The sequence below is a fragment of the Vollenhovia emeryi genome, unplaced genomic scaffold, assembly GCF_000949405.1.
Source record: "Vollenhovia emeryi isolate VEMERY1.0 unplaced genomic scaffold, V.emery_V1.0 DF939286.1, whole genome shotgun sequence".
Taxonomy (NCBI): domain Eukaryota; kingdom Metazoa; phylum Arthropoda; class Insecta; order Hymenoptera; family Formicidae; genus Vollenhovia; species Vollenhovia emeryi.
Window position 1 is genome coordinate 153785 of NW_011967080.1, and position 15493 is coordinate 169277.

Consider the following 15493-nt stretch of genomic DNA (forward strand, 5'->3'; position numbering starts at 1 on the left):
TCTCGGTGAAACGGCGGCGTGCCCACCGAGTTTATTGCCGAGCGTGTCCTGTCTCTTTCTCTCTCTCTCTTTCTCCCGCGCGGCCTACCTGACGGCGACGCCGGTATAGGCGCGCGCGATGACGGCGAGAGTGGCCCCAGAGTACTGTGTCTACCGTCATATTACACAGGTCCATAGAAACCGAGATTCCCCGTGACCCCGCCGACCCCGTTGACACTGGCCTTGAGGATCTCCTCAAGGCTCGCGAAAATTGACAGCTCGGACGTGACCACCGCGCGTCGCCTATCTTTAGAAACCACCTCCCGGCTGGAATCTAGACCAGTCGTGAATAAATAAGCGGATCTCTCGACATAATTTCCCCCCTCTGATATTTTGTAAACGGCAAACATATAAATATACAGAGGAAGTCCCTCAGTTATGAGGCAGCTTTCTAATACGAGACAGCGGATTTTCAGCGCCCAAGTTCAGTCGCAAATCTTCTTCCGCGACGAATCCACGATCTAACAATGAATTTTTCACTAATTGTAAGCAGATTTCGCTCCATGGGACAATAAATTCGTGGTATGGAATCGGCTGACGATAATTAGGGGATAATGATAATTCGTATTAAAATACACCGTCTCTTTTACGGTCGCGTGCGGAAATTGCCGGCCAGTAACAATTTTTGCTCCTCATTTGCACAAGTGAAAAGTAAAGTTCGCACTTTCGTGAGTGGCGACTGATGTAAGCACAACCGTGTGATATAAACATTTGATCTAACGAACGTTCAATATTTACAGATAACTGAAAAGATTGTGTCGCTGATCGGATAATCGTAATGAAATTCGCGTGATCTTCGCCTTACGCGAACTTTCTTCTATCCTTTCTCGTTCCGTTAACACACAATTCTCTCCGAGCGGTAATATCTCACGGTATTATGCGTCACAAAGTCAGTTAATTAAATAAGCGCGACAGAAAGGGGCACGTTGGTGTAACGAATGACCGTCAACTTTTCGCATTACCGGGACACTTTACGCTCTTCAAGTTTGCCCCCCACGCCTGAAATATTTATTTTCGCGCGGATACATGCGAGGCTGATTAAATGCGTCATTAAGTGTGTCGAGATATATGCGTAAGAGGTATGATATAAGTTAATTAGCTTTCTCTCATATTTTATAGGAATTTCGTGGCCGGGGTCCTCCAGTTTCAGCTGTATCGCTCGCTGTGCCAGGCTGCGGGGCAGAGGTTCGGTGTTGACAATCCGAGGAGGCCGCTGCACAGATGCGACTTTTACAGAAGGCCCGAGGCCGGCAGGATCTTGGGGTGAGATACGAAAAGTCCATTGAATTATCGTGCACTTAAAACCTTTGCGTCATTAATTTGCGCCACGTCTTGCGTAAAATCTGCCGAGCACGAAAAGCGGACGTGATGGCATAAAGGCCCGCATCTTTTAATAATCAGCTTTTAATCAGCGCATGCACGCGTGCTTTCGCAACGGCGCGGTTTCTTTACGGCGCGAAAACGCGACGAGGTCGACCGCGGCCTCGCCGAATTCGCTCGCGAAACGGAAACGCGCGGGGAGGAAAAACGAGCGTTTCTCACGCCGCGCTTGCGTAGCGTGTTGTATTTTTTATTATAATTAAAAAAGCTGCGCCGCTAGTTCGAGCCATTTCGAGCCATGTCCGGCAGGCAATCGTTACGCGGGTGCGCAAAGCAAGCAGAAAAACGCAAGTGCCGGCTAAACGGTGCATTAAGGCCCCATGAAACGCACAGGTGAATACGTAACTCGGTAACTTGTTTGAGTATCCGATGTTAATTATGTATAATTGAAAAGAGATGTCGACACGGAACTTTTTAATTTACGCGACACGTATTTGGGATAACGATGAGTCGAGGATACGCCGGGCATCGCGTTAAAGTGCCCGCGCACTTTGAGAGGGCTAAAGATTATCTGAATGAGTCTAAATTGAAAAACTGCGTTGCAATCTAGGTCGAATAAAAAAATGTAGATCACGGAGAATGACACAACATCGAGAGAAAGGAAGCAGGGCGGAGGAAACCGTTCATTGATACTGCGACCTCACCGTTTGTCTACTGCTTTATGCACAATTTTTTTCCTCGGCGCAGAACACTTTTTAAAAAGTTAGATTTGCAATATCTCTTTTAAAACGTAAGAAAGAATCGTTCCACGAGTTAAACTGGCAGGTGGTTTATTCAAATTATCCCGACGTTTCGGCCGTCCGGCTTGCGGTCCTTTTCAAGAAAATAATGTAGACGTCGACTGATCTCTTTCGCAAGGCGGTACCTCGATTTTACGCAATTTTCGGCTTTTGTGTTTGAACGCTCATTCTGGTCCAGAATGCGACGAAACAAAAAGAATAACCAGAGATTGCGTAAAATTGAGACACGACCTTGCGAAAGAGATCAGTCGGACATGTTAATCAGTTAGCTTTTTTAATTTTAATATAATTTAATTTATTGCAAAAGAGATACAGCGAAAGAGAGAGTAATACAAAAAGATCGAAAGCAAAAGGTAAGACACTGACAAGGTTACCGTTACAAAGCCTACCCGCTGAAGTTTGATATGAAATAGAGGTTGGACAAAACGCTACGGAAGGATACATATAGGACATGTGTCGGCAGTGTTAGACAAGAGAAAAAGCAAGAAAAGTTGCTGCTGAGGAACGAAAAGAGACGAGAGAGGAAGATGATCTAATGGAAGATGGTAGCTTATTACAGTATTTGGCGGCACAGTACGTAAAAGAGGCTCGAAATTTAGTGGAGCGATGGGAGAGGAAAGATTGTTATAATGTTAAAAAGACGTTGACATCCATCCTGGGCATCAATCGAAGCAACTATGTTGAAAGGCGCGTCTATCCGAAGCACCGGTAGGACAAGTAATTTTGTCCAAGGATTGCAGCGTGTTAGAATGGCATTTAAAATCGATTCTGCACTACATTGGATACGACTGCATCTTAATTTATTTAACTTATTTTGCAGGGTTTAACGTTAAACGTGATTAGCTCTCGGCTTCTTAATTTTCGCCGTGCTAAGAATATCGTCGAATAAAAAGACGGTACTTACGAAGGCAACGCTACGTTTCTTTTATTGCCCATTTCGCTTTCAAAATTTTGCTAATTAATGCAATTCCACAAACGAGACGTTCTTGACTCGACTTAACCCGATGGCCATACAGCCGGAGCCGGATTCCCAAAATGTCAAGAATCCGCGGAATTTCACAGCAAGGCGGGGCCGCGAATTCGATCGACGACGCCTCATTCGGGGTCTTGACATTTTGTCCCCGAATCTTTTTAAGATTCAAGGTTAGCATTTTTATCTACGCGAAGTTAATGTACGCGTGATGGGCATAGAAGCTGGGACTTCCTGAAAAGAGACCGAAGAGTCGCGCCTTGTCGCGCCGGCTGATCTTTTGCCGATCGTCGCGACTAAATATAGAAACGGATGGAATACTAATTCCTATATTTTAAAAAAAATTACACGACGTGCTCGTATCAAGCGCGACATCGTAATTTTTATTTGTCACCTCGCTGAATGAATAAAAAAATTTATAATCCATGAGTTAATGACACAAATATAAAAAATAACCTTTTTCAAAAAGACGGTGAAAAAAGACGCTAAGTATAGGCGCCATCCAATCAAGAATTATCTAATTTAATTATTTGGATATATTTTATTAGAAAAAAAACATTTTAATTTTCCCTACAAAAGTAATGATATCATTAAATAGCGCCAACTAATATGGGTATTTATACAAACTGGATACTTTATTGTTTTAAAATTTTATATTCTAACAATTTCGAGCATAAGATTTTACCGAAAGAAATAAAGGAGACAATAATATTAATGAGACAAATTTTTAATACTTATTCAATAAAAGTATGCAAACCACTCCAATACAAATAAGCATTTTATTAAAAGATGGCCTTTTCTAATTTAATTGTTGAATAAATATCCTGATTCACGACACTGTTGTTTATTTAAAAAAGTTGGCGCTGCTAAACGAAATGTTAATTACGCTTTTCCTCCTTCCTTACAAGCATCAAACTCTCTCTTTCTTTATCAAAAGTATAAATTACATACTTTTTAGCCATTGACTTTACGAAGATAAATTAGAGACTTTATTTCAGACTAGGTCGCCTGCGGCCCGACAATTTAGTTTTACATCGCCACTGGAGCGTCCAGTTGAACTTCGCATTTATCCGCTTGCAGAACCGCGTCCGTTGCGTGTACTTCGCGCGTAACTATATTTGGAATATGGAGCACGAAATCTCTAGGACGATTTCGCCATTTATAATTGCGCGTCTTTACAATGTTTGTTCTCGCGTGATTCTCTTCCAAATAATCCCTCGTCAACTTGGACACTAACTGCTTGATTGACTTGAATTCATCGAAGAACGTATCGACAATTGCGAGAGAGAAAGGGAGAGTAGCCAATGCAACAATTCTAAATCGGATTCGAGTCTATTATGACAATCTTTATATAAATTTCTGAGTTCTGGTATTTCCTTTTTACGATACATTTTTCCCTCCTCACTAACATACGCGACTCGACGTATATTAAAATCCAAAGGTGACGTCTGGTAAGTCTGGACTACTTTTAAATCGGTTCAGATTCTTAAATTTCCCAACGGCCGTCCTCTCTGAGAAACTCTCTGTGTCGCGTCTCGCACGGCTCCCCGTGCACTGAAAAAAAAATCTGATAGATTCAACCAGTCGTTAGAAAATGGACGAATCAGAATTCTTTTAGGATTTACCAGATTTGTAGTGAAGTCTAGCAAACTTCTGGTTATGAAATATCTTTCATGGTAAATCCTAAAGGTATTCCGATTGGTCCATTTTCTAACAGACGACTGGTTGAATCTATCAGATTCTTTTTTTCAGCGTGAGGACAATAAAAATGCGCGTTTTCAAGCGAGCGATCGAATAAATGGCCAAATAAAATGTAGGCAACGTACACACGAGTGATACAACGCGCAATAATACAGCCAACTGCCTCGAGAAAGGTGGTGCTGAGCGGCCGCTAAGCGGCTCTTTAGCAGCCGGAGCAGCGTCTTTTCCATGTTTACGCCGCGGCGCCGCGGTCTCGTGCGGCGCGCAGACGTACGGGATTGCGGTTTTGCGTCGTTGATTACGGGGCGCACATTATGCACGCGATCGTGATCCCCGGCGAGTGTTGCAAGATGCGTGCGCCGCGGTAATGACGCTTATTGTTAAGATCGTATCGGCCTACCGTGGCGAGACACACGCGGGATTTTGACACACGGCGCCTTTATTAACGGCGCGCCCGCCTGCACTTGCCTCGCACTTGCCAAGCCGAACAATCCTCGTCGTTATCCACGCGGCTGGTCCGCGTAGAATTTCATTGAGCGCGGATCGCGCGTGGCCGGGCATTATATCACCGATCGCCTCGCGATCGGATCTCGGCCGCCTTCTCGGAGAGCGATCCGGCGGTTTATCTGGGTCAACGAGAGGGAAATCTTCGCTCGCGCGGTTCTGCAATTTCGCCGGTGCGCCGGCCAGACGTTTGTCCTCGCGGCATCATTGCGATTGCGTCGTTTCTACAATTTTATTTAATCGGAGACGAGTGTATCCCGATAATAACGAGTATGGACGGCCATTTACGGAGAGCGGGGACGTGGTTCTTAGTTCGCGGAACGGGCGGACGCACGTAATCTCGGCTCGACATAAAGCTGGCAAAACTGCAAAAACATGGGCGTTTATAATCAGTACGCGCGGTATCGATATTACACATCGATATTTATATAATTTCCCCCCGCGGTTACGTGGGTAAAAGTTTCTGGCGGTAATGCGCGCGTGATTTCCATATTTATTAAAGACACAAAGTGGTAACAAATGTACGAACACGCAATTTTCATATGTTGCGAAAGTGCCAACCAGTTAAAATTAATTATAGCTTCGCAAAGATGTTTGTTTCATTAGAATTTATAATTTTCTTTTTTTAATTGACCTTGGTCGACGCGCAAAATATCTCGGGCGGCTAGATCCCGGCGCGTGTCGAGAGATAATAAAATCGGTGCCGCGCACGCGCAGACGTGAGAATCGCGAGAGGCGCGAAATCGCGGGACCGCCCCATCCGTCGTCGGCGCGAAAGGAGCGAAATAACGCACGCGCTCGGCTCAAACGCCCGTGTTTTCCCGGCAGTTATGAAATCGCATTCGCGTTAAAGGGTTACATAAAATGACAAAAAGCATCGGGCGGTTTTATTCTAACGTGATAATTTATGTTAGAAACGCTCCCCGTCTCTTTTACGATGCACTCGCCAGGCCCGCGGACTCGTTCGCGCACATTTACAGGCGTAACGCGGGCGAAGTTTTATAGACGTGGAAAGTTGCGCGATCCTCTTGGCGAGCGGAAACTCGATAAGGATTGTTCCGTGTTTGAAGGTGGTTCTACCAAGAGATCGAAATCTGCTGGCAGGAGGCCAACTTGCCGTGGCATCCTGCAATAAAGCAGTTTTCGTCGAAGCCGAACTAATCTCTCGATAGAACATAACATTTAACCGCAATGTGCACCGATACGCGATCAAGTGATGAATATGAATATAATGAAAGTAATATCAATAAATATCAAGCAACTTGGGTATTTTCTTGCCCATATATCTGGCACTTTTAATAGTACAGAAAATTTATTGCGAAAAATATTACCTCAGCCAGGGTTTGAACCCTGGACACTTCCCTGCGCTCTAGACGGGCGTCTCACCAATTGGACCACTGAGGCATGTGGTAATATTTATCGCAATAAATTTTCCGTGTTATTAAAAATGCCAGATATGGTCAAGAAAATACTAATTAATTACTGCTGGCGACTTGAAGTATATTCTTAGTAATAAATATCAAATGTAAGTAAATAACGAAATTTTTTGAATAATTCTAAGCCTCGGCCACAAAATTTATGTCACGCCACCCAAATTAATTGCGATTTTGATTACGCGAGCGCTGTAATGTGCAATATTGAATTATGCGCAAAACTCGAGCGGGAGATTTACGGATCAAAATGGCGATTAATTGGTGCGAGCAATCGTTGAATAAATGCGCGAAGAAATGGGGAATTTCCAGTGACCGCACTCGTCTATAATGAGCGATAAATGCGTCGCGGTACAACGAATTAAATCGCATTTATATTATTAGAACGTCTCTCCGAATGTGTCCCGGCTTTTTTATCGGCCGCCGTTGCTCAAACATGCGGTCGATACGCTCGACACGTTTACGTACCGTCGACGTACGGACGGAAAATCAGCCGAAGATCGCGATTTCATCGACCAAGATCGCGCCGACTTCCTGCAATCGAAGGACGAATCTCTCGAACTCTCGCTTTACCGCGCATGTCGGCGATGACGGCGACGTCGCGCCGATTGCGAAAGCGCGGTATACGCGGTAAAAATGAAAAGAAAAGGAAAAGAAAAGAGAAATAGCGTGCGTGTGTCGCGTAGAGGAACGCGAGAGAGTCCGTGGCGCGGCGAAGGAGACTCGACGCTCGGGACAGTAAAGCTAAGGTCGATATTCATAGTCGACTCTTATTCCAAAATCATCTTAAGCGTTGTCTTAAAAGGCTAATACGGCTCTGGTTAAACCCTGGCAAAAATAAAAAGTTTCATAAGTATTTATATAGCGTTTACGTGAGCGTTTGCAGGAGTTCGTTGAGAGTTTAGAAACAGTCAATAGAGAATTTGTAGAGCGGAAATTGCAACGCTGCGGCGTTTAGAAGACGTTTGTATATAGCATTTTTTAACTTAGCGTTGTAGAACTTTTATGAAACGTTATATACAGTATTTTATAAGCGTTCCGAAAGCGTTCAAAACACAACGGCGTTGTGTAAGCATTTTCATAAAGTTTGTTAAAACATATGAACTTTAAAAAAACCTTCATTCAACGGTTATCAACGCTTCATAAAGCTTGTTATTTTCGCCAGGGAAGCCAACGACACACGATACTATTTTTCCTACTGGATTGCGTAGGAGAACCAATAAGGTTACAGAGTTTTAGATCAGGTGACTTAAGCCAACGGCACACGGTACTATTTTTCCTACTGGATTGTTTACGAGAGCCAATCCGGATGCGGAGTTTTAGATCAGGTGACTTAAGGCTAAACCCTGATTGGCTCTCGTAGCCAATCTAGTAGGAAAAATAGTATCGTGCGCCGTTGGCTTTAGCTTAACGGCGCGCTGCGTTACGCGTTGCACTTCCGTTTTCACTGGCCGAGATCCGGGGGGCGTCGCACGCGGATGGGAAGAACTCGCGGGAAAATAGCCGCCGATATTTCAATATGAAAATCCGCGAACAAATCGATCGAAATGCCGACGCCTGCGGACTCGAGCACGCGATGTATTCGAACGCAGCTGTAAAATCGGAAAGGCAGTCTCGCAAAGTGGTCTTCTGTTTGAATAATTTTTCGAGCGACACGCGAGGAAATCTCGTAGACCGTAACACTTGTTCAATCTAATGCTGCTTGTTTAATACAATCTAATCTTGCTTAATCTCTGCTCTTCGTGTTGTTTCGAGTTTTCTACAGTTATTCGACACAATTTCTCTTTCGCGTACTCAAAAATATCGTAAAGATTCCATTTTATTCACCGGATCTTTATACGGACCTGGAGAATTTCCTACAATTGAAAACTTAACGTGTGGCGTCTTCTCATTTTATTTCGTTTCTTTAAGCAGCAACTTTTAAGCAGTGGGACATAAATTTTGTGGTCAAGGTTTAGATCGCAGTTCCGCCTGGAATTATTCAAAAGGTTTCGTTATTTATTCACATTTTATATTTCTATTAGATTCTGTTCATTCTGCTCATATTCATCAATGCTACTTGATCACGTATCGATTTGCTGAATTGCAAAAAAGGTGCGCGACATCACGGTTGACTTATGCATTCGCTTAACACACCGGCACCGCGGTGATTTAAACGCAAATGCAAATTGGCACTTCGTCCTTGGACGCCACGGACGATCGCGCGGAGGATCGGAAAGGAATCGTTTGAAAGTGCTGTCCCGCGATCGAGAAACGGCAACAAGGTTTTGCGGTACACTGTACAACATTTACGCCTTGAATGCAATTGAGAGTAACTGCCGCGTAACTGTTCCCTTCTGAATGCATGAAATCGCCCCTGCCCACGATCGCAGAAACCAAAACACGATTTAAGTGACCGACAATGAGAGCGCAATCATATATCCGTTTTAACTCGCTGTTACACATCCGTCCGTTTACAGTAATTTACAGTAATTTACCGTTATTGTGGATCCTTCAGTGACACTTTCACCGTTCAGTCTCTCATTTCTCCGTAAAATCTGATATCTGTCCCTCTGTTATTCTGCTAAATCATCTTATTTAATCCTCAGTGTTTGTTGTAAACAAAACTTTGCCAAAATTTGTCCTACAAAGCTACGTATAAAAGCGCTGTTCCTTGCTCTAGATTTTTATTCACTTTAAATGTTGTACTTTGACACTTTCCTCTTTTTCTCTCTCTCTCTCTCTCTCTCACGTTTTATTACAAAAGACTGCATCTTATAAAAGTGCTAGATTTAAATGCGGTGCTACAGCAATGCTAATGACGAGATCAAAACTGTTTTTAGATGTACAATTAGTTACAAGTATATTATTAAGATGTAGTCAATAACGTCTCTGTAAAGTAAAAATTTCGTAGAGAAGTTTCCCCCACCTCTCTCTCTCTCACCTATCTTGAATTAAGTATTCTTGAATTAACTATTCTTGAATTAAGTAATTCCGTCAGACACTTACTGTTCTTTATTATACTTTCGCGATGAGTTTATGCACCTGCTTGTTGATACACACATACATACACACACACTCACACGCAAACACATCGGCAAAACGTTCGTCTCCTCGCAGCATCTCGGCGTTGCGAAATGCACCGCCCGTCGGCAGGAAAGTACCGATTTCGCCTACGTGCCGAACACCGGAAATTATGTGATCGATATAAATTACGGTTAAAGGCTGTGAGAGAGAGAGAGAGAGAGAGAGAGAGAGAGAGAGAGAGAGAGAGAGAGAGGGGGGGGGGAAGGGGGAGAAGGAGATCGGACTTCTCGAGATGTATCGAGATGCTTTTACCAATTGAATTCATTTTCCACGAGAGGCGTGAATGTGCACGAATGTTTCTTACTCAATGCGAGTAAATCGAAAACGGATTGACGATGGGGAATCGATGTCGGCGAGCAGTATCTCTCTTGCCGTCTCGTGACGCCGCGATCGCCATTGACGTTATCCGTCGGTCGCGCTTTCCGATAACGCAAAATTACCGCAAATTGCCCCAAGAGTGTCGAGATGTGATCTACGCGCAATTTCGGCGCGGAAATGATCGTGGACACGTATAATAATTGTCGAGATTGATTTGATTCGTCCAACCTGGTAGACATAGCCATATATTGAATATAGCTGTGCAAACGAAACGTCTTTTAAAACTGGAGTACAATCAATTGTATGTTAATTGGATCAAGATATACAAATGACCCTTATATAAATTCATTGAATAAATTCATAGAAAGAACACAAGTCGGGCGCATTGTTAAATCGCGTTGCTCGCCAGAAGAAGAGCCAGCACGCGGCAACATTCGATACACGCAAAAACACATCTAAAGGCCCGCGTCCACGTTGCTAGAACTTGGTCCAAGTTCTAGTTTCAAGAGAAACGTGCAGCCAATCGGCTTGCAGCTATTCCATAAGAGCTGCAAGTTGGATTGGTTACACATTTCTCGCAACTGGAACCTGGACCAAGTTGTAGAATCGTGGACACAGGCCTTTAAAGAAGTTGGCAGTTAAAAGCCCGTTAATCCACTTGGTGAACGTTGCCGCGATACGCCGCGATTATGCATAAAGGAAAAGTTGCGAGATTCGCCGTTGATCCACCGATCGATTTGAGAGGCCGCGATCAGGCGCGGGATACCGTCCACCGCAGCCGCCACCGTTGCGTAACCGCCGCGCGTCTAAACAGTCACCTCCGTCGGCACCGTGCACCAGTTCTCAGGGACCGCGGAGCGTCGCCTTCGGAGTCGCTTTAATCTGAAATCAGCGTTACGGACGTAGCAGACGACGATCGTCCGATCGGCCGACAGTGTCGATGGCCTAATCCGCATTCATTTGCGATCAATCATCCCCGGCCGCTGAGGCATATTGTCTCGCTTCCCCGATTAAATTTGCGTATCAATTAATTTGGGAGGAGCGACGGGACGGGAATGTTGTAACGGATGTCTGCGTCCTTTTACTGCTCCGGGGCGATTGTGTTTTTATTCCCGCGGACTAAGAAATAGCCGAGAAGTAAAAAGCGCCTGGACATTTTTTTTTTCATTCTGGAAAGTATGCGACGTCTCGCTTTCGAGTCGTGACCTATACCTGAAGTTAAAATCGCGCGACATTACAGCCAAACGCGCACGTCTCGAGGAATCGCTGTTTATGCATCGTTTCTACGGGGAAAACGAAGCTTATAACGCAAGAAATGGATTTTAAGATATTTCTGACAGTTTCACGTAACTCATATTTCTTTCAAGTTACATTTTTTCATCTCGGAGTAACGAAGAGGTGACGAGCAATGTCGTCGGGGAGATAGGTCAGGTCTGAAATAAAGTGTCTAAAATAGAGACCGATGATGTGGCCGCTTTCCTACATGCGATCAGTCGTTGATAGTTTTCCTCTCGTTCAAACAATTTCATCAATATTTTCATCAAGATAATCCGGCCAAGTCCAGCGACAATTTTAATCTTACACAGTTGGAAAATTCGTGTTTTCTTGTTAAAAGAAATGTCCGTTAAAATTTTTGTGTTAAATGGTTAACACATTCATGTGTTAATTTAACAGATTGCTCTTATGTTAATTGACCTTAAATGTAAAATTATTAAAATAACTGAAAAGAAATGTTGAAACAACACAATGTGTACTTATTTTGTAATCTTACACAATACATATGTTCTATATTATTAGTAACAAGATTTATCTGTTAAAATTTACAGAATGAAATGTTGATTTTATTCTATATAACATAAGAGAGTGATCTCGGACCATTTGGCTTATTACATCTGGGCCTGGATAGTTCAGTTGGAAGAGCACTCGCCTGGCAAGCTGAAGGTCCTAGGTTCGAATCCTAGCCCGTTACTTTTCTCGCCGAAAAATAAGTGGCGTGTCTTATTGTTAGTGCCTACCTCCCCGAAGATACATTCCTATTTATTATGAAATGTGAAAATTACATTTTTTAAATTCATTTTGTCATTAAAAATATGTTAAGTTTACACAAAATTTATGTTAAATGATTTTGAGATTTGCATTTATTTTGTGTTAAAATATTAACAGACTATTAGTGTGATCCTTTAACATATCCATATTATGTTAAATTAACACAAAAATTTGTGTGGACCATTTGGGACATGTGATATCTGTTAAATTTAACACAAATTTTTCAACTGTGTAGCAATGGTTCGAGGAGCCGCTTCTCTCGGCAATTTCGCGGAACATTATCTTAAAGATCACATAAAGCTCCAAGCTTCTGTATTTTTCCCGGAAAGCGTTCCGGCTCTTAACCTTAAGTCACCTGACCTGAAGGCCCGAACACATGAAAAAACTTAAACGATAAAACTTAAGACTTAAGGAAATGACAAATTCCGATTGGTTAAAATTCTTAAGTCTTGCTGCTTAAGTCTCTTCGTGTGTTTCCAGCTTAAAGCCTAGTAGCACAGTGCATTGGCCAAACATTGGTCCAATACAGCCATGAAATATTCGGTCAGTGTTTAACCAATGTTTGGTCAATGCACTGTGCTACTAATGTATCAGCTCTTGTAAGCAATCCAGCACACGGAGAGAATTTTCTTTTACAATTTATCTTGAATTGTAATCGTGGGACAACGCGGCATTTCAAAGAATTTTATGAAAGTTTTTTTGAAATTTTACCATGGATTCCACGAGTAATTGTACTTAGTATACATTTTACTAGTACAATATACACTGACAAAAAAATTTTGTAACTAAGTAAATAGATTTACTTAAAATTATTTTTTTGCTGAAGTAAATATTTATTCTATTTAAAGAACAATATCAAATTTCAAGTAAATGTATTACATTGAATTACATTAACTAAATTAATTTAAATCATTACATTTTCTACATTCAAATAAAGATTTCATGAGATACATAATACTATTTATTAAATGAAATAATTGTTTCTGTTAAATAAGAAATTCAATTTTCTTCGCTGTGAAAATTACATCTTAGTAAACATTTTATAGGCTTAAAATAAAATTTTTTAAATTTAAAATTATCTATTCTTTGGTATTTAATAAATACTTAAATTAAAGCAATGTTTTAATTTGTTTATTATTTTTCAAATTTAAGTTAATAAGCTATTAGGAGCCACCTAATGAATAATTTTCTTGAGTAAAGTAATATTTTTTTAGACTGAGATATTTTTTTATCAATGTATGGTAAACTTTCAAGAAGCTCTCATAAAGTTGTTCAAAATGGCATGTTGTCCCACGATTTTCAGGGTGAATTTTACGAGAAAATTCTCTCCGTGCAGGGAAAAATAGTATCGTGTGCCGTTGGCTTTAGAAAATACGGCGATGGATGGAGCAGCGGAATCGCGACGGCGGGGTTGTAAAATCGCACGCCTCTCATTATGCGCCGCGTGTCGTTGGTTCTCGCCACCTCGATTCCGCGTTATCCTTCCCTTCCTATACGCGGCCTCGTTTCCGCGCGAAAAGCACGTCCGGCGTTGTAAGAACGTCGGGCCGTAAATACCTCGTAGCGCCTAGCTACTACGCACGCGTTACTGAATAATATCCACCTGCGGAAATCGTCGAGATTATCCCTTATGTAATCTCTTTATACGGCGCGTAATCTCGTTTTCTCGGCGGCGCGGTCCGCGCATTCCGTTTACCTAACGACCTCGCCGCGTCGACCGTCAACAGTTTCCGCTGGATAAAGCAAAAAGTGCCGCTTTCTTACATGCCGTCGCTCGGTGATGGTTTTACTCGCGTTTAAACAATTTCATCGACATTGTCCGGCGAAGTTGAGCGACAATTTTAATCTAAGACCGGTATTCGTAGTCAGATCTTATATTCAAAACCGTCTTGAATTTATCTAAGGGCCTGAGCAGAATGGCTGTTGTATACGCTTAAGACAATGTTTTATGTTTTAAACCTTTGTCTTGAGGTAACACACAATAACTGTATTATGTCTTAAGAGTACAAGACAGCCATTCTGCTCAGGCCTTAAAGATGCTGTACGGAATATTTCATTGGCCACGGAGTATCTAAAGATGATCTTACGACCGTCTTGAGCATAAAATCCGACTATGAATACCGGCCTTGGCAATCGTTCGAGCGATATTGCGTTACGTTATTTTAAAGATTACAGAAAGCTCTGCATTAAACGATATTTTAAGCGATAAAATTCATAAGACTCTGACGTGGAATCATAATTCGCAGGAATAAAGGATAGAAGAGCCAAGACAGGATGTTAGCGTCTAAATGATTTTAATTTTTTAATTGAACCAGGAACTTCCTCTCACTGGGCGGGCGTCTTACTAATTTTTCGCAATAAATTAAAAAATTAATATCATTTAGACACTAAAATCCTGTCTTGGCTCTTCTATTCTTTATTTATTCGAAATGTGATTTTGCATGTTTTCTCCGGAAAAATATCCCAGCTTTTCCCTTGGAAAAATATACCTTGAAAATCTTAACATTTTACTTTAAAAAAATTGAGAAATGTAAAAAGTAAATTTGGACACTTAATACTTTTATTTAAGGTAAACCTAAAACTTACTGTAAGAATTTAAAAGAAAACTTTAAGAATTATGAAAAGTATGTGATATAATTTCTAATACCGCGTGCGATTTCCCTCTTACGAGAAAGTGATGTGCCGTGCGGCCCTCTAGCGGCAACTCCGACAGGCTTGGCTGTCTAAAAATTACTTCAAGTGTCCAAAATCACTGTAAAATTTCTTAAGTAAACTTTTAACCTCTTTAAATAGACTCTTAGATTTAAAAGAGATCCCTTTTAAAAACTTTCATTTCATTAAGCCCGGTTTCTCCAACGTTGTTTAACTTTAAGCTCAGTTTAATTCGTTCTTTGTCTCTTTCCAACTGTTACTTTAGAAAGAGACAGGGAACGAATTAAACTAAGTTTAAAGTTAACCGGGCCTTAAAGTAAATTTTCCCAAGGGTTACGAGTTCTATATTCTAATTGACAGCGATATTTCATTATGGAGAGACACGGTGGAGCGCCACGAATCAACGTATTTGCTTTTGTCCGCAGGAGATTAATGGAGAGGGGCTCGTCCATCCCGTGGCAGGAAACGCTGCGAGAAGCCACCGGCGAGTCCAGATTAGACGGATCCGCTCTTAGGGAGTACTTCCGGCCGTTGGAGGACTGGTTGAGGACCGAGAATTTGAGGACGGGCGAGGTGGTCGGCTGGTCATACGGTAAGCGATAACGAGAGAGAGAGAGAGAGAGAGAGAGAGAGAGAGAGAGAGAGAG

At 42.1% G+C, this 15493-nt stretch overlaps 1 protein-coding gene across 2 annotated transcripts in view; it reads left to right on the top strand.

The window, feature by feature from the left end:
• The window catches only part of LOC105559190 (angiotensin-converting enzyme), a 68194-nt gene that overhangs the window by 45701 nt on the left and 7000 nt on the right, over positions 1-15493 (top strand). For both annotated transcript variants that reach the window (XM_012007293.1, XM_012007294.1), the window contains exons 11-12: positions 1159-1302; positions 15272-15438. In XM_012007293.1, coding sequence (XP_011862683.1) covers positions 1159-1302; positions 15272-15438 — 311 coding nt within the window. The remainder of the gene's footprint in view (positions 1-1158; positions 1303-15271; positions 15439-15493) is intronic.